Genomic DNA, 19946 nt, shown 5'->3' on the forward strand with positions numbered 1-19946 from the left:
GTTGCTGTGGATTTCTGTGAAAAGCTCTCAGAATAATGTCAGAATAGCACATCCCACCTGTGATGTCAGAGCTGCGAGACTAGCTGTTGATGTAGAGAGGAAGGGGGAGCCTATAGCCTGTTGCTCATGATCATCAAATAGCCTGCTAGTACTCTATAAGCCTTGTTCCTGTGCGCAGAGAGAGCAGAGTTGGTGTTCGATGCAGAAGCGACAGCAACAGTTAGGACTTCAGGTTTTCTTGTTTTTCTGATCACTTTGTACGAACTAAAACTCACAGCTGTGGGAAGAACTGATACGCGACCACAGTGAGTATTTCATCATATTTGTTCTTATTTACCTCATCTCAGAGGATGTTAATACACATACTGTAACGTATATCAATCCCTTTTGACAGCTCATGTAACAGTAAAATGCATGGCGGTATCAACTAAGTGCTATCAGTATTCACCAAGACTTCAGTAAGTGTGCATCTGTTGATGCTGACCACCCTATCAACATTATAGGGGCTGTAATTTGTTGTAATTTTCAGTATAACACATGATAAACCATTGAGTGGTGTAATATTAGAATTGCTAATGTACTAATCACCCCCACAGTTGCCATGATTATGATCATGTTTATCTAACGAGCATGTTTTTATATTCAGCAACAGTTAGTTGGAAAAAATGAGTCAACCATGTGAAAATATCAATGTGTGCAAGAGTATCATTATAAAAACGTCATAATTCAGATGACACAATTATGACGTTTTTATAATGATACTCTTGCACACATTGATATTTTCACATGTACAGTAGCTACGTGTATATACTGCAAGTTTACATTTCCCCTCAGGTTTTTGAATTTAATATGAATGATATACTGTTCTTCAAGGGCCATTAACATTTTAGCTACTGTCCACTCTGATTGTATCCAATGGGTCCCATCTGTTCATTTATTATAATGTTATCGCTCCATCTCCATGTCTCTGACAGATGACTATGATTAGCATACCGTAGATCACTACATGGGAATAGAGTGGCCGATATACTACATATGGTACATGGTAAGTCACTTTAAAAAGAAAATGTATTTGCCAGATTTTGTTGAACTTCCGTAGCTGTAGCATCCGAGCAACATACAGAAAATATAGTACATGTTCTATTCAAAAGGGCCAAAAAGACTTTAAGCTTCAAATCAAAATAAAATCTGAATTATTTATATAGCCCTTCGTACATCAGCTGATATCTCAAAGTGCTGTATAGAAACCCAGCCTAAAACCCCAAACAGCAAGCAATGCAGGTGTTGAAGCACGTTGGCTAGGAAAAACTCCCTAGAAAGGCCAAAACCTAGGAAGAAACCTAGAGAGGAACCAGGCTATGAGGGGTGGCCGGTCCTCTTCTGGCTGTGCCGGGTGGAGATTATAACAGGACATGGCCAAGATGTTCAAATGTTCATAACTGACCAGCATGGTCAAATAATAGGTCTGGGACAGGTAGCACGTCCGGTGAACAGGTCAGGATTCCATAGCCGCAGGCAGAACAGTTGAAACTGGAGCAGCAGCACGGCCAGGTGGACTGGGGACAGCAAGGAGGCATCATGCCAGGTCTGGCCACTGAGGCATGGTCCTACGGCTCAGGTCCTCCGAGAGAGAGAAAGAAAGAGAGAAGGAGAGAATTAGAGAGAGCATACTTAAATTCACACAGGACACCGGATAAGACAGGAGAAGTACTCCAGATATAACAAACTGACCCTAACCCCCCGACACATAAACTACTGCAGCATATATACTGGAGGCTGAGACAGGAGGGGTCAGGAGACACTGTGGCCCCAACCGATGATACCCCCGGACAGGGCCAAACAGGAAGGATATAACCCCACCCACTTTGCCAAAAACACAGCCCCCACACCACTATAGGGATATCTTCAACCACCAACTTACCATCCTGAGACAAGGCCGAGTATAGCCCACAAAGATCTCCGCCACGGCACAACACAAGGGGGGGCGCCAACCCAGACAGGAAGATCACACCAGTGACTCAACCCACTCAAGTGACGCACCCCTCCTAGGGATCGCATGAAAGAGCACCAGTAAGCCTGTGACTCAGCTCCTGTAATAGGGTTAGAGGTAGAGAATCCCAGGTGGAAAGAGGGGAACCGGCCAGGCAGAGACAGCAAGGGCAGTTCGTTGCTCCAGAGCCTTTCCGTTCACCTTCACACTCCTGGGCCAGACTACACTCAATCATATGACCCACTGAAGAGATGAGTCTTCAGTAAAGACTTAAAGGTTGAGACCGAGTTTGCGTCTCTCACATGGGTAGAAAGACTATTCCATAAAAATGGAGCTCTATAGGAGAAAGCCCTGCCTCCAGCTGTTTGCTTAGAAATTCTAGGGACAATTAGGAGGCCTGCGTCTTGTGACCGTAGCGTACGTGTAGGTATGTACGGCAGGACCAAATCAGAGAGATAGGTAGGAGCAAGCCCATGTAATGCTTTGTAGGTTAGCAGTAAAACCTTGAAATCAGCCCTTGCCTTGACAGGAAGCCAGTGTAGGGAGGCTAGCACTGGAGTAATATGATCAAATGTTTTGGTTCTAGTCAGGATTCTAGCAGCTGTATTTAGCACTAACTGAAGTTTATTTAGTGCTTTATTCAGGTAGCCGGAAAGTAGAGCATTGCAGTAGTCTAACCTAGAAGTAACAAAAGCATGGATACATTTTTCTGCATCATTTTTGGACAGAAAGTTTCTGATTTTTGCAATGTTACATAGATGGAAAATAGCTGTCCTTGAAACAGTCTTGATATTTTCGTCAAAAGAGAGGTCAGCGTCCAGAGTAACGCCGAGCTTCACAAGACACAATGCATTATTGGTACCTAGTAATTTCACAGTCTGACAGACGTATTAAACATTAGAGAGTGAATACTATTGATTGACAGATAGGTCACTCAATATAATATATGTTTCTGGAGTCAAAAACTCATAACAATGTTTTATCATGCTCCTTGCCCACAGTTCCCCATATTTGGTTGTAAGTGTAGAGACCCGCTACATTGATGTATTCAGGGCTTGGAGACACAAGTTAGACAGACATTGATAGATATATCAGTCTGACTACATGAATGTCGAGTCTATGCATAAGGAGCGAAGAGACTTTTGGCTGCTTTAGGCATTTCCACACTCTACATACAGTACCTAACATATTTCTGCTCTACACTGTAAACCCCTACACAGATGTTCTATATTTAGTTGCAACCGGCAACACGAACGAAGCAATGCTCAAAACCTTGATTACATCTCTGAAAGCCACTACTGGAAATTGATTAATGGCAAATTATGAGCAATACCAGACCTAAGAAGGGAAGCAATAAGAGCTGCGTTGATTTACTAGCACCACTGTTGTTGGATCACATATGTAAGAGGGTCATTAATCAATTGTGATACTACCAATAATCTGACCTTGGTTTTCCTCAAATGCAATCGTGCACAAAATGCAAGTTCTTTCTTCAGACCCCTTTATGATGTATGTTGTGTAATCTATAGATCTATTTCACCCACTCTGCAAGGTCATTCCGATTTGAATGAGATGAACTAATGACTTTCTTGTATTTACATCTATGGCAGTCATGCTCCCCCATTCCACTCCGACTGGGCCAGTGCAAGAGTAAATATAATCTGCTTATTCCCAGATGTCTTTAGAAGTGGAGGACCTGAGCGACAAGTCCTTGCATGTCATTAGATCAGACCGCAGAGTCGCCATTTTAACGGCATTAATTAACTTACATTCTCAATGCACCTGAGGAAAATAGTCTACAGAGCCCTTTCTGCTCTCTGGTCAGGGCTAACTGTCGACACAAATTAGGCTGGCATAGGTGGTGTGTGATTGGAGAGCAAAATACTTCACTCTTCCCCCATTTTCACATAACTTGAGTTGAGTGCCTTAAAACGTTGGTTAGTTCCAGCATTAAATATTCTATAGCAATTGATGTACAGTACAAATCTCCCATCTAGAATGATTTAGATATTTTGGGTCTGAGTAATTTGTGCAAACCAACACTGGCTGAACAGTAAGCAGACAGAAGCTTACATAAAAAATGATGTGCATTTAAACAGCATTAGACATTTAGACATTAAACAGCATTAGACATATCCTTTTCTACAATAACATGTTACAGTACAAATCCTTGCTGACAGCAGATTTTAATTGACAGAGGAATCTACTGGCCATCTTTTTGAGTCACTAACCACTCGATCAAAACGATCGTATTGGCTACCAGTACCACTGGTGAAAGTACCAGTCTTCACTCAACACCGCACAAAACAACTTTTCCCTTTGACTCACTACCATTCTATTTGCTACCTCTGCAGAAAATGCTCGCCTTCACTCAACTCCACACAAAACAACTTTGTCCCCTGTTGTAATTTCCTAGAGCCCAGATCTTGTTAATCCATCCCATCAACTTAAGTAGTTTCTCCTCTCTGTTCAGGCTGACACAAATCTAATAAGGGCTTCCAGAAAGACTGTATGTTGTTTTTTTCTCTCATTTTTAGTCCAAAACGATCCATCTCTCATCCCCCCCCCATCTCTCTTTTATCTGTCGTTCAATGTCCTCCCTGCCAGACCATCCCAATGAGGCCTGTAGTGGGGTCTGGCTCTGTCCCTGCAGTGACAGGACAGACAGGACAGGCAGCTCTCTTCATGAACATCAAACATCAGACTGTCTGTCTGTGCACATCCCTACTGGGACTCTTTTAGCAGTGAAGAGCAGGATTAGGGTCAATTGAACCTTAATTAAACATGCATACCCTGTGCCGTCCGAGACAGGTATGGACAGTACTATAACAGGATACTAATGTGTGGTTATGTAATGCACACAGTCTCACAGCTGAGATCTTGTGTAATCATTACGCAATCTAAAGTTGTGTTCTGTTCCATATGTGAGTTTACTTTCCAACTCAGAGAGTGTGATATCAAACAAAGAGATCACAGAAAATGTGGATGGGCAAGAAAGAAACCATATGCATAACAACCAAACCCATGAGAACAAGATAGGAATACTTACCTCATATAGCTAGATAGAAACTACATTTTGCTTTACAAATGTCCTTTTACAGGCATAATTAATCTATATTATGAAGATTGAGAGGTACTCTCTACAATTTACATGAAAATCTAAGTTTCTTGGGCAGAAAGATACAGTAGATTATGAGCAGAATTCCCCAAGTGTTGTCCATTAGCCAATTATGTTCCCAGTTCTGTAGCCTAATGATCACTTAAATATGACAGGGAAAACTACTCTCTATTCCAAACCAGTGCCGTAGTAAGTCAAGACACTTCAGAAAGAAGAATATGGAGGTTACGTTAAGGTGGAGGGTGGAAGGTGTAGGGTTGAGGGTGAGCATTTGGGTGCTACCCAAAATATTGTCAGTCACGGTGTGGTGTCTTAAGGGGATGAGGAGGAGTGATGAGGCATAATATGAAGCAGCCAGGCAGAAAAGGAGGAATTGGCAGTGTCTTCTCAGTTTCTGTCTGGGTAGTCCAGAGGGCACGAAGAAGGACAAGGACGGAACACTAAGATTAATGGAGAAAATGGTAAAAGTTCAATAATTCCCATTAGCGGCCTGACATTTGCTGAGAGTGGAAAGAATCTACTGAAGGAAAGACAACTGCAACTGCAAGAAAGGACATCTCCATAGGCTTTGCGTCGAAAGGTTCCCCACTACACACATAAATTAGAAAGATGGCATAAAGGATTTTCCTTTAAAAATATATTTTTTACCCCCTTTTCTCCCCAATTTCGTGGTATCCAATTTTTTTTAGTAATTACTATCTTGTCTCATCGCTACAACTCCCGTACGGGCTCAGGAGAGACAAAGGTCGAAAGTCATGAGTCCTCCGAAACACAACACAACCCAACTAAGCCGCACTGCTTCTTAACACAGCGAGCCTCCAACCCGGAAGCCAGCCGCACCAATGTGTCGGAGGAAACACCGTGCACCTGGCTACCTTGGTTAGCGTGCACTGCACCCGGCCCGCCACAGGAGTCGCTGGTGCGCGATGAGATAAGGATATCCCTACCAGCCAAACCCTCCCTAACCCGGACGACGCTAGACCAATTGTGCGTCGACCCACGGACCTCCCGGTCGAGGCTGGCTGCGACAGAGCCTGGGCGCAAACCCAGAGTCTCTGGTGGCACAGCTAGCGCTGCACTGCCCCAGGATTTTCTTTTAAAATAAGAGTGACAGGAAAGATAAAGATGGTAGTACAGTATGTAAAATATACGATATACTGTATGAAACCAACTGTTGGTTATATGAAAGATATAAAGTAAAAGTATTAAATTATGGTGTGGATTAATAATAAAGTAAATCACATTTGGATATTGTGGACCACGGTGAGGGCTAGCAAGGCAATTACATCCCTTGAGATATTTCTTGTTCCAATGTAGTCCGTATTTATTAAATCCACCCACTTACACCAGAAAAGGGTATTTTTTTCTATTCCGCAATTCCTGCCGGAGTTTCTGTTGGCATAGGTCTTACAATGTAAGGTTTGCTCCAGGCATTGAATCTTGCCTGCATTAAAAAAAAACAGATTTGAAAACAGAGAGGGAGAGAGCGAGCAAGAGGGACAGAGACAGAGTATTGGCTCAGTATTTCTGTGGTCAGAAGTCCATTTCAACACTACTCACTTCGAGTTCATTAAGTTAGATGGGTTTCTAAAGGAAAACAATGTTGTTCAGATGGTCATTATGTGGTCTGAATGGTCATTAGAGGAGACTGTAAGACTCCAGGCCAGGCTGTATACTGTTGTCATCTTGAATAGCCTACTTGCACCACGCATTTGAGATCGGGGTCAAAAACAAATGGTTTTCGGTCTACAGTAGTAGACACTGTTACTGGGTTGATGGGAAGGATAGTCCTCCCAGGAGAGGAGAGCACACAAGCCATTAGAAAAACAGGGACCCAGTCCCCCAAGCAGACTTGTTTTGATCAATTTTGGCAAAGTAGTAGTAGAGGGTGAAAAATAGTTACCACTCTACTCACACCACATAGACAGGATTATTAAATAATGACAGAGAATACAAAACGAATAAAAAGTAACGAATATTACTAAAGAAATATACAACACCACTCAAAAGTTTGAACACACCTAATCATTCAAAGGTTTTCTTAATTTTTTACATTTTCTACATTGTATAATAATAGTGAAGACATCAAAACTATGAAATAACACATACGGAATCATGTAGTAACCAACATTAAACAAAGTGTTAAACAAATCAAAGGATTTAGATTATTCAAAGTAGCCAACCTTTACCTTGATGACAGCTTTGCACACTCCCGGCATTCTCTCAACCAGCTTCACCTGGAATGTTTTTCCAAAAGTCTTGAAGGAGTTCCCACATATGCTGAGCACTTGTTGGCTGTTTTTCCTTCACTCTGCAGTCCAACTCATCCCAAACCATCTCAATTGGGTTGAGGTCGGGTGATTATGGAGGCCAGGTCATCTGATGCAGAACTCCATCACTCTCCTTTTTGGTCAAATTGCCCTTACACAGCCTGGAGGTGTGTTGGGTTATTGTCCTGTTGAAAAACAAATGATATTCCCACCAAATGCAAACCAGATGGGATGGCGAATTGCTACAGAATGCTGTGGTAGCCATGCTGGTTAATTACTTTAAGACATGAAGGTCAGTGAATACAGAACATTTCAAGAATTTTGAACGTTTCTTCAAGTGCAGACGCAAAAACCATCACGCGCAATGATGAAACTGGCTCCCATGAGGACCGCTACAGGAAAGGAAGACCCAGAGTTAACTCTGCTGCAGAGGATAAGTTCATTAGAGTTACCAGCCTCAGAAATTGCAGCCCAAATAAATGTTTCACAGAGTTAAAGTAACAGACACATCTCAACATCAACTGTTCAGAGGAGACTGTGTGAATCAGGCCTTCATTGTCAAATCGCTGCAAAGAAACCACTACTAAAGGACACCAATAATAAGAAGAGACTTGCTTGGGCCAAGAAACTTGAGCAACGGATATTAGACCGGTGGAAATCTGTCCTTTGGTCTGATGAGTCCAAATTCGAGATGTTGGGTTCTAGCCGCCGTGTCTTTGTGAGATGCAGAGTATGTGAACGGATGATCTCTGCACATGTGGTTCCCACCGTAAAGCATGGAGGAGGAGGTGTGATGGTGTGGGGTGCTTGGCTGATGACACTGTCAGTGATTTATTTAGAATTCAAGGCACACTTAAGGACTGTCAATTATCTTTGCTTATTTGAGCTGTTCTTGCCATAATATGGACTTGTTCTTCTGTTTACCAAACCTACCTTGACACAACACAAGTGATTTGTAAAATAGTAAAAATAAAGAAAAACCCTGGAATGAGTAGGTGTGTCCAAACTTTTGACTGTCACTGTATATGATTTGCATATTCAAATTCAACCTGAGTTTTGAATTTCATAGACATTGATTCAGTATTGAATTGTAAATATTTGATTTATAAGAGATTAGGAAAATGTGGACATTGGATTGAAACGTAACATATGAGTGTATAGATCAAAAAGGACTCGATAAGATGAATTTAAGCATTGTATAATTAGTCAACTATAATGTACTTGTTTTTACACAGACTTATCTGAAAACAAAACATATTTTACTCATGACCAAACCAATGGCCTCTGAAAGCTAACACAAACTTCAATGTTTATTTAAAGTGTGCCAGAATTGAGAAAATATCACCAAATAAGGATCACCCCTGAACAACTTTATATTTGGTCCATTACCAAGCCGTGAACAACACGACACCAGGATCTCAGTTATAGCCTTTCTCAGACACTTGAAGTGAGTTTATCACTACATTTCCAAAGCAGTTTGAGTCAGATTCTCATGGCGCTGTAGGAAATCTGCTGTATTTCTGTTACATTTCGAAGCCACAGACAACTAACATTTCAGTAATAGCGTTTCTCAGACACTTGAAGTGTCCTGTGTAATCTGGTAGTGCTTTTCAAAGACAGTTAGTGTCAGTTTCTCGAAGCACAGTTGGAGAAGCATGAGCTCTGCAGATAGAAAGAATCACAGCCCAGGCCAGTGACTCACAAGCAATCTGGAGAGAACATGCCCTTTGGCAAAGCTGCGATAGACAGCACGGCATAGCACCGGCACGGAGTGGCCCATCGACAGAGGGATAGACCTTAGGCGATCTGGTGGAGACAGAAACATTCTCTGACTCCGTGTTGTTTCATCTCTTCCTCAGAGATTTCTGGGAGATACAGCTCTCCCTCAAGGAGGTGTTTAAAGGCACAGTAGAGTTCAAAACACAACTACTTCACGGGTGCTCCTGTGACTGGAAACAGACCAAAGGACCACCTGTTACTACTGGCCCCAGAGAGAAAACAAACGGTGCCAGAGCGATTGAAGGGTTTTATCTATCCGGTCTTTGCCATCCATGTCTTTGGGCGAAGAAGAGGAGAGGAATTTAAGATCATTTATTTGATCATTTTATCTTTGGAGCATGAAGAAGACATAATTGTTCTGCAATTTAGAGTGGAATGTTCTTTTTACTGTCTTTGGGCAAAGAAGTGGAAAGGATTTTAATAATGTCTCACAATAATGTTTCTTCCAGATTGGTATCTATCAGTATAATATCCTTGGAGCATCAATAAATGAGCCAATTTAATGGCCATTTCATTTTACTGGATATTTAGGATTTTGTAAGCAGATAGGACAGTTTGTTGAAACTAAAATGGCCTATTTATCACACTACTGGTGATATGTTTTGAGTACTCCAGAATGCTGAATGCTGTTGAGAATAACTGCAGTGTCATTGGCCATCACAAAAGTGGCCTGTATAGTATGTTCAAGTGGTTGAGCAGATTCAAGCTGCTGTTCATTGTGACCGAAATGTTTCTCCTCACCCCATCTCGAACATATCCAGATATACACTTTAAATTTCCATTTGAGTCATCTATCAGACCCTCTTATCCAGAGGGATTAATCAACAATCCCATCCTTGCTGAACTCCACTGGCTTCCGGTCAACTGTACGATTGACTTTAAAATAATCCTCGTAGTGTTTTAAAGCCTTGAATGGATTGAGGCCTACCTACATCAGTGACCTCATTTCTATCAATGAGCCACCTCGGACTCTTAGCAACTCCCTATTGCTTCAATTCCCTAAGACACGTCTTCGTACTATGGAGAACTTTTAAAACAGCCTTAAAACACATTTCTACATACTGTCATTCATATAGTCCTCATCTGGAAAGTCCTTTTAGGACATATTATTGCCACTTCCTGCCTTGATTCAAAACGTAGAATGTTTATTGTCAGGAAGAGTGGGGTGTGCCCAACTACACAAGCGGCAATGAGTAAACACACAACAAAAGAGTTCAAGTTTCAGACGCTTTTACTTTAGCTTTTAGTTTGACAGATTTTACTTGCTAAGATTTTTAGTGTCTCTGTAGTTTTACTCCACAAAGTTTCCTAACTGCTTCACTTGAGTGAGGTCCAGCCTGCACTCTTGTGCCAGTCAGTTGATTAGGGAATGCCTTGCAGGTGTGCTGATTAGTAATCCTGCACAGGTGTGTTGGATGAGCAGAGCTGTGGCGCTGTCTTCAGCTGGCCTGGGGCCGAAGGCAGTGCAGCTTTCCACAGTGCTGCTGTCCACTATGCTGCAGCCAGGGCCACTGCCCATGGTGCTGAAGTGAGCACACCTGTCTCCTGTGCTGAGGTGGCTGGCTCTGTTCATGGTGCTGAACTGGGCATCCTTCAGCCACATCTATGCCCATGTCTCTCACGGTGCCACATGTACTGCATATTGTATTTTATTATAATTATTTATATTTTTGCCTATGTAGAGCTTTAAGACAACACTGTAATGAAAAGCACTATACATATTAAGTGCATTATTAGTAGTATTATTAACCTCTCTGGTACAAGTGGGATGCTAGCGTCCCACCTCGACAACAGCCAGTGAAATTGCAGGGCGCCAAATTCAAAACAACAGAATTCCCATTATTAAACATCCTCAAACATACAAGTAATATACACCATTTTAAAGATAAACGTCTTGTAAATCCAAACACAGTGTCCGATTTCAAAAAGGTTTTACTACGAAAGGACACCATGCGATTATGTTAGGTCAGCGCCTAGTCACAGAAAACCATACAGCCATTTTCCAGCCAAAGAGAGGGCTCACAAAAGTCAGAAATAGCAATTAAATTAATCACTAACCTTTGACGATCTTCATCAGATGGCACTCATACGACTTCATGTTACACAATACATGTATGTTTTATTCGATAAAGTTAATCTTTATGTCCAAATACCTCCTTTTTGTTTGCGCGTTTAGTCCAGTAATCCAAGTGCACAATATTGCAAAGGCATCTCTTGAAAAACTACAAACCTCAGATTTCCCACTTCCTGGTTGGACTTTTCACAGGTTTTCACCTGCCATATGAGTTCTGTTATACTCACAGACATCATTCAAACAGTTTTAGAAACTTCAGAGTGTTTTCTATCCACATCTACTAATGATATGCATATCCTAGCCTCTGGGCCTGAGTAGCAGGCAGTTTACTCTGGGCACGCTTTTCATCCGGATGTGAAAATACTGCCCCCTACACCAAAGAAGTTAAGATACTTTTTCCCTTCTGTTCTTTAGAAACAACCAGTGGCAAACAAAACACAGATTGCTCCCATGGGAAACCAAGCAGGCTAAATGAGAGGAATAGGTGAATGTCAATGTACTACATCATCTTTGGCTTCGCTTGGGGTGGTTCACTCTAATGTGACAGGTGGGAAACAGAGAAGTAATCATTGGCCTGAGGCACTGACAGTGCAAACACCTAATGACCACTCACTGACCATGACGCACTCTGATACATAAATTTTTATGCGTTTTGTCATATGGGTTTTTTATTCACAGCTAAAACGTGTGTTGTATTGTGGGATTGGTAGTCATTTCACACACAGCAAGATGGAAATTGGAGTATTTCAAAAGGCTATTCTTTATAGTTGCAGAGAGTGAGGCTGTATAACTAAGAGGTGATCGTAATGTAAAAAGTGTTAAGTATCACATGCAATCAATCCATCCCTAAGTGCTATAGCTACCATATAGTCTGAAAAAATCAAAGCAGCACTGGAAAAACTACACTGCAACTGTTACGCAATGGATAGCAGATGTTTTCTGACAGAAAATGGTTGGCTATGTTTATATCAATTCATCTAGATGAGTAAACGTGTTCAAATATGTGTGCATGGTATCTTTATGTAACAGGGACCAACAGTGTGGGTTTAGTGTTGCATCATTAGACGATAATGATCAACTTGTTGTGACAGAACTGGGTACTGGGGTTGGGGTTGCCTCTGCTTAGCTGCCTAAAAGTTATAGGGGTCCGCCATATGATGTACAAGTAGGGGGACATCAAGAACAACTACATTTGTCCAATGTTGTTGAACCAATGTGGCATGAATGTTCATATTGGGAAGAGCCAATATTGTCAGTCTTGGCAGATTAGAAATCCATTTTTGTAAGCAGGAAGTCACTCTGCTCTTTATGATGATATCACATTGCTGAGTCTAGGTCTACCTGTCTGTGTGTTTGTATCTGTGTGTGTGTGTGTGTGTGAGTGTGTGTACTGTGTATGCAGTGTCATTATGCAGTAGTCCTGAAATAGAAGTTTGCTATAAGATCTTGATTCCCATGTACTGTAAATTTAACTATATCACCTTCGGCTATGAATTAGTCTTGCCAAGTTCTCACCAGTGTTTTCGTTCCAAGTACATTTATCATCTCACCCCAGTGTTTATCATAGTTACATGACTCTACATGATACATGGTTGCCCTACGGCTGTAAAGAATCAACAGCATGTGTGGCATCCACTACAATTACATCCATTAGACAACCAGACCCCAGATCATTTCAGGTGTTGTCCATCGAGCATCAACATCACAGTGAAATCATATGTTGCCTATCCATTAGACAGAGCTTTTAAGTGCATTACAGGGGAAATCAATCACAATCAGCAACCGTTTCAAGCATCTAAAAATCAACCAATCAACCAACGAGAACCAACCAGTTTATTTATTTATTTTTCCTTTATTTTCCTAGACAAGTCAGTTAAGAACAAATTCTTATTTTCAATGACGACCTAGGAACAGTGGGTTAACTGCCTGTTCAGGGGCAGAACGACAGATTTGTACCTTGTCAGCTCAGGGATTTGAACTTGCAACCTTTCAGTTACTAGTCCAACGCTCTAACCTCTAGGCTACCCTGCCGCCCCATGTAACAGGGTTTATTTTATTGAGGCTTTTGCCTATTAGTGACATATAATGAGAAAAGACAGGGAATCAATGATTTATTAATGTTTTTAGTTTTTCATATGATTCCACATCTGTTATGTGTTAACTGTACATTATGGTCACATCAAATCAAACCAAAGTTTATTTGTCACGTGCGCCGAATACAACAGGTGTGTTTCACCTTACAGTGAAATGCTAACTTACAGGCTCTAACCAGTAGTGCAAAAAAGGTATTAGGTGATCAATAGGTAAGTAAAGAAATAAAACAACAGTAAAAAGACAGGCTATATATAGTAGCGAGGCTATAAAAGTAGCGAGGCTACATACAGACACCGGTTAGTCAGGCTGATTGAGGAAGTATGTACATGTAGATATGGTTAAAGTGACAATGCATATATGATGAACAGAGAGTATCAGTAGGGTAAAAGAGGGGTTGGTGGGTGGTGGGTGGCGGGACACAATGCAGATATGATAAACAGAGAGTAGCAGCAGCGTAAAAGAGGGGTTGGGGGGGGCACACAATGCAAATAGTCCGGGTAGCCATTTGATTACCTGTTCAGGAGTCTTATGGCTTGGGGGTAAAAACTGTTGAGAAGCCTTTTGTCCTAGACTTGGCACTCCGGTACCGCTTGCCATGCGGTAGTAGAGAGAACAGTCTATGACTGGGGTGGCTGGGGTCTTTGACAGTTTTTAGGGCCTTCCACTGAGACCACCTGGTGTAGAGGTCCTGGATGGTTGGCAGCTTAGCCCCAGGGATGTACTGGGCCGTACGCACTACCCTCCGTAGTGCCTTGCGGTCAGAGGCCGAGCAATTGCCGTACCAGGCAGTGATGCAACCAGTCAGGATGCTCTCGATGTTGCAGCTGTAGAACCTTTTGAGGATCTCAGGACCCATGCCAAATATTTTTAGTTTACTGAGGGTGAATAGGCTTTGTCGTGCCCTCTTCACGACTGTCCTGATTACATCCTTGAAATTGAAAAATATGTTATCCTATTTAAAAGTCAAAGGATTTAGGCCTACTACATCTGTGACATGAACAGACCACTTGAATGAACTTCTAAGTTAAATTGCAGGAAACATAAAGTCAATAAAGAATTCTAACTAGCAACAAAGATGCTTTGCCTCTTCCTCTCTGTTAGCAAGTACATTCCCCCATATGAACAGTACATAGAATACTAGCTAGCTAGCTACCATTATTACATTAACCAACATTATCTTCGATCTTAATCAAGATATTGTGGATGACTGACTGACATCAAAAATAATAATGGGTAGTCATTAAACAAATATGCCAAGAATACCAATGCTACTAAAAACAAGTTAGAACAGTTAATAAAGTTTCTAACGAGAAATGTCCACCGAGTTGTGTGGACATAGGACGAGCAGCTAGCTATCTTCCCAGCTAATTTGTATTTGCTACCAGCCAGAAAAGTCAAAGCAGAGACGGTATTTTGTAGCTAACTACCAAGTTACACTACCAAAGTTATGTCGGTAATTCAGTTAAATGAAAAGATGTAGCGTTAGCAAAAAGTCTCTCACCAGAACAGTGAACTCTGGAGTCACCGGTTTGTTTTTCAGACAGAGTCTGACTTCAACTCCAGTGAGGTGGAGGAGAACTTGGAGTTTGATGTATACTACATCCTACATTTTAAAACATAATTTCAAGCAAAAGTATTTTTCAATACTTAATGTCTAATATGATCAGTTGGTGGCTTTAACACTCAAAGAACACAACGATCTTAATCAGGAAAGAGTTCAACCTGGTCCTGGAACCCACAATCCAACAAAGAACAATCTATGAACGTTCCTTTGTAGTACATGTAGGCCTACCCAGTACCTGTACCCTTTGCATATGAGATTATGAAATAATGATACATAGAATTTTGTGTTTGTCCTTTCCTCTCCTTCTAAAGGTAAGCATGTGCCAGAGAAAGGTCGACCACAGGGATGTGACCAGCGATGGAGGTAGAGGGGTTGTTCCTGTATAGGTAAAGATGACGTTGCTGGCAGGTGATGGCTCGGACTACGACTACAGCGCTCTGAGCTGTGCCTCTGATGCCTCCCTCCTCCTCCTCCCTCAACCCCCGCCCCTGTCAGAGCAGGAGGCCCTCAAGGGGGCCTACTACAAACGAGCCCAATTACTCACCAATGCTACCTCGCTCTTCGCTACACATAAACTCCACGTCATCATCAACGTGGGTGGGCTGCGTTATCAACTACCCTGGACCACCTTGGAGGACTTCCCCCTGTCCCGACTGGGCCAGCTGCGCCTCTGCAGCAGCTTCGACGAGATCATGTGCGTCTGCGATGATTACGACATCGCTCAAAACGAGTTCTTCTTCGACCGCTCGCCCTGTGCCTTCCGCACCATCCTGACTTTCCTGCGGGCTGGGAAGCTGCGGTCCCTCAGGGAGATGTGTGCCCTCTCCTTCAGGGAGGAGCTGCACTACTGGGGGGTCCCTGAAGAGAACCTGGAGTGGTGCTGCCGTCGCCGCCTCATCCAGCGGGTGGATGAGTGTGACGAGTTGGAACGGGCTGCCCAGGAGGACGAGGAGGAGGAGCTGATGATGGACACGGACAGCGGGCACCGTAGGGGTTCCACCGCCCTGGCTACGGAGACCCGGATGGGACATTGTATGAACAAGCTGAGGGACATGGTGGAGCGGCCCCACTCAGGCCTGCCAGGAAAGATCTTTGCCTGTCTGTCGGTGCTGTTTGTCACCATCACAGCTGTCAACCTGTCCATCAGTACCATGCCGGCTATGAGAGAGGAGGAGGAGCAAGTAGGTGGAAATTTTGAGGACCAGGAGGCCTCAGTACAGGGCAACACTTCCCAGACACTTGATAACAAAACTTGCACTTTGAAATTGTAAAATAAAATACATTTTGAATATCAGAGCTGTAATGTAAAGCACAAAGAGCATTTGTCAAGTTAAAGTAATAATGGATTATGTGCATGGGCTATAATTTGCAAAGAAAACACATCTGAAACATTTGGAAAAGTCTAGTTCGAATTGAATATACATGCTCATGAACATGGCTGACTTGAATCACTGCAGTAATTCCTCTTTTTTTGGCCTCAGTAGCCAGATAAAAAGAAAATTGGAGTGACACACACACACACACACACACACACACACACACACACACACACACACACACCACTGCACTTCTCTGGTTTCACTGTGAGTTATAGGAGAGTACTTCCAGGAGCAAAAGCAATTAATTCATTTTTAGCCTCCGTTATCTGGTGGTAACCATCATGGAACATATTTTGTAACCCAGAAGGTAATTCATTACCCCAGAGGTGATGGACTTTAGATGGTGCTCCAAAGGCTGATGCCTGAGCACAGCATTCCAAAATTGCATCCCTGATAGATTATATTGTTAGATGGTTAGAATCAATTGAAGAATAGTATTTTGCTATCTAAACGCTGTTCTGTCTGAGAACAAGCTTATTGTACACTCTGTGTAGAAATGATACACTGGTATAAGTTGTTTCCTACTCTGTGGGAGTGTTTCGTGATAATACTGCATGTTTTCTTCTGAAATAGAATCAACTCAAAGGCCACTTTATATCATACCGTATGTGCTTGGAATTGGTTAATAATTTAATATCCATAATCGAAAAACTATTTCTAAGAAACAATCTCCCAAATAGTACATAACCTTCAGCCTTGGAGAGCATTATTTTGTGTTAACTAAATTCAGGAATTTGTTTATGGTTTTGTTTCAGTACACAGATTTTTTAAATATTTTATGTAGCTGAATAAAGCGACACGTACTTTCACAGCACCTCACTCTGTGCAAGAACTGTCTGAGCAGAGAACAGAGAACATAAAACATATTGGTAACAAGCTGTGAACATAAAACATTTGGGCTGTAATGAATGGAGTCTGTGTTCAATGCCCTGCAGTCTACAATATGACATTTGAGGAATAGAATTTGGCATACCTCAATGACGTACCTTGGATTTTAGGCAGCACCATAGCTCCCTCTAGTGTCAAACTACTCACGCAACAACCAAAAGTCAAGAACGAGTTCAGAACAAAAGCCTAGACACCTTGTGGCTTGGTGTATAGAACACTGCTGTATATGCTAGATGTTTATATACAGGTGATAACCAGTATCTCGTGTCTCTTAGGGCAAGTGCTCCCAGATGTGCTACAACATCTTCATTGTGGAGACGGTGTGTGTGGGCTGGTTCTCCCTAGAATTCACCCTGCGCTTCATCCAGGACCGAGACAAACTAGCCTTCCTGAGGCGCCCTCTGAACCTCATAGACGTGGTGGCAATCCTGCCCTACTACATCACCCTGGTCGTGGACAGCTACCAGGGGGAGAAGAAGCTGGGTTCGGGAAGTAGTTACCTGGATAAGGTGGGCCTTGTGCTCCGTATCCTCCGCGCCCTGAGGATCCTATATGTGATGCGACTGGCCCGCCACTCCTTGGGCCTGCAGACTCTGGGGCTGACGGCGCGGCGCTGCACACGGGAGTTTGGGTTGCTCCTCCTCTTCCTCTGTGTGGCCATTGCCCTCTTCTCCCCGCTGCTCTACCTCATTGAGAACGAGATGGCCGCCACCCACGAGTTCAGCAGTATCCCCGCCACCTACTGGTGGGCTGTCATTACCATGACAACGGTGGGCTACGGGGACATGGTTCCGAGGAGCATCCCGGGTCAGGTGGTGGCGTTAAGCAGTATCCTGAGCGGGATTCTTCTCATGGCATTCCCAGTCACCTCCATCTTTCATACGTTCTCCCGGTCCTACGTGGAACTGAAGCAGGAGCAGCAGAGGCTACTGCAAAGACGGACACACTTCCTGTTACGCAGGAGGATGGGTGGGCTGGGAAGTAACATGTCGCTGGAGAGTGACTACCCCAGCTGTGGCTCCACTAAGACCAGGGACCGGGATGACTGAAGAGGAGGAGGAGGAGCAGGAGGAGCAGTAGGAGAAACAGTAGGTGGAGGAGGGAGAATTAAAGGACACGAAGCACAGAGGGAATAAAACAAAAGAGGGGTTAGGACTTGTCAACTTCATCTGTGAACAGCGACCTAAATGACTGTGGATGATGAGAGAAAGAAATCAAGGACACAAAGCACAGAGACTACGGAGAGAAAATCTGAGAGAGAAACAAATAAGGGTTAAGAGGACCTGGCAATGCTCTGCTAAAAATGTTTTAGTTTATTATTCTTCTCTGGATGATGTCATCTCTGTCTGCCATTATGCGTTAATAGAGGCCAGAAATATTCCCAGAAACCAGAAGATCTGCACAATAACAGAAAGAAGATTGTAATGAATCCTATTAGATCATTGACATTTTGCTGTATAACAGTACATTATATTCCATAAATGCATAAATCCAAAATAACCTACAGTATAAGCTATATGTAATATTTTATTTTTATTTATTTTTTTTATTTCACCTTTATTTAACCAGGTAGGCTAGTTGAGAACAAGTTCTCATTTGCAACTGCGACCTGGCCAAGATAAAGCATAGCAGTGTGAACAGACAACACAGAGTTACACATGGAGTAAACAATTTAGCAATATGTGATTGATTTCTTATTCATTTTTGTGTCTCAATTGTGAAGAGTCCAGTCCATAACCATATTTCTTAAGAGTTAGGTATATTGGAGGTGTATTGGTGCTCAGCACTGTTAGGGGTTGCATATGCAATTTTATGTATGAAACATTGAAGAAACATGTATATGTCCGTAGTTGTTGTGTGCTCCATGTCTTGAAAATGTATTTCTAAATAATGCTGGCGGTTGCTAAATATTTACAACTGAACTGAAGCTGATCTGCCTCATGATTGCTTGGACTTATTTGTAATTTCACTGACTTTGTTGCTATTTCCCAAACAATTATACGTCTATTGGGTCCTACTAATCACCCCAAACAACCCAAAAGTACCAACAAGTACCCAATATAACCCAATAATAGCCAAAAGAACCCAAAAGTACCCAGGAGAATAACAAAAAACCCTAATCAGGTACCCAAAATAACTCCAAACAGAAGTGGAGGCTGGTGTAAGGAGCTATAGGAGGACAGTCTCCCACATTGTAATGTGGTTTCTATATATTTGATGTGTTTGATACCGTTCCATTATTCCATTCCAGGCATTACAATGAACCTGTCCTCCTATAGATCCTCCCACCTGCCTCCTCTGCCAACCCAGTACCAAAAGAACCCATAAACAAACCCAAACAGTTACTCAAATGATCAGTTCAGGTTCACGTTTCTGATGTTTCAGGTGTTACGCCACATGCTAGTCATAACTAGGAAACTCTGAAATGTCTGACTTGCTGATTTGTTGAATGCGGCAGGTCTATAACTACAATCAATTAGGATCTTTTGGGTTCTTTTGGTACCCGGTTTGGCAGAAGAGGCATGTGGCATGATCTATAGGAAGATGGGCGCGTTCACTTTTGTCAACGATGGTCACCAACTTTCAAAGTGCGTTGCAATATGGGCATAAAAATTGTCCGACTACATCGGCTGCATGACCTTTACAGCAATCATACGATCAAAGGTCATGAACTTCGACTGCAGTCAACTGAAGATTTCTCAGCAACTGAAACTTGAATTCGAAACCAAAGCATTGTGTGAGATGAGCCTCTTCAATTTGTTTTGATGTTGCCACCTATCATTGGTTATT

General features: G+C 42.4%; 1 protein-coding gene across 3 annotated transcripts; it reads left to right on the top strand.

The window, feature by feature from the left end:
* The first annotated feature begins 183 nt into the window (after window positions 1-183).
* Window positions 184-19078, top strand: LOC118360025 (potassium voltage-gated channel subfamily G member 1-like). Of its 3 annotated transcripts, XM_052482404.1 has the most exons (4): window positions 270-305; window positions 975-1045; window positions 15201-16070; window positions 17432-19078. In XM_052482404.1, the coding sequence occupies exons 3-4, from the start codon at window positions 15282-15284 to the stop codon at window positions 18203-18205; spliced, it is 1563 nt and encodes a 520-aa protein (XP_052338364.1). In that variant the 5' UTR covers window positions 270-305; window positions 975-1045; window positions 15201-15281; the 3' UTR covers window positions 18206-19078. The 3 variants fall into 3 exon arrangements, with proteins under 3 accessions (XP_035594948.1, XP_052338364.1, XP_035594949.1); XM_035739055.2 differs by lacking the exon at window positions 975-1045 and having other exon boundaries at window positions 184-305; XM_035739056.2 differs by lacking the exons at window positions 270-305; window positions 975-1045 and having other exon boundaries at window positions 13088-16070.
* The last annotated feature ends 868 nt before the right edge of the window (window positions 19079-19946 follow it).

The sequence above is a fragment of the Oncorhynchus keta genome, chromosome 27 (genome assembly GCF_023373465.1).
Source record: "Oncorhynchus keta strain PuntledgeMale-10-30-2019 chromosome 27, Oket_V2, whole genome shotgun sequence".
Taxonomy (NCBI): Eukaryota; Metazoa; Chordata; class Actinopteri; order Salmoniformes; family Salmonidae; genus Oncorhynchus; species Oncorhynchus keta.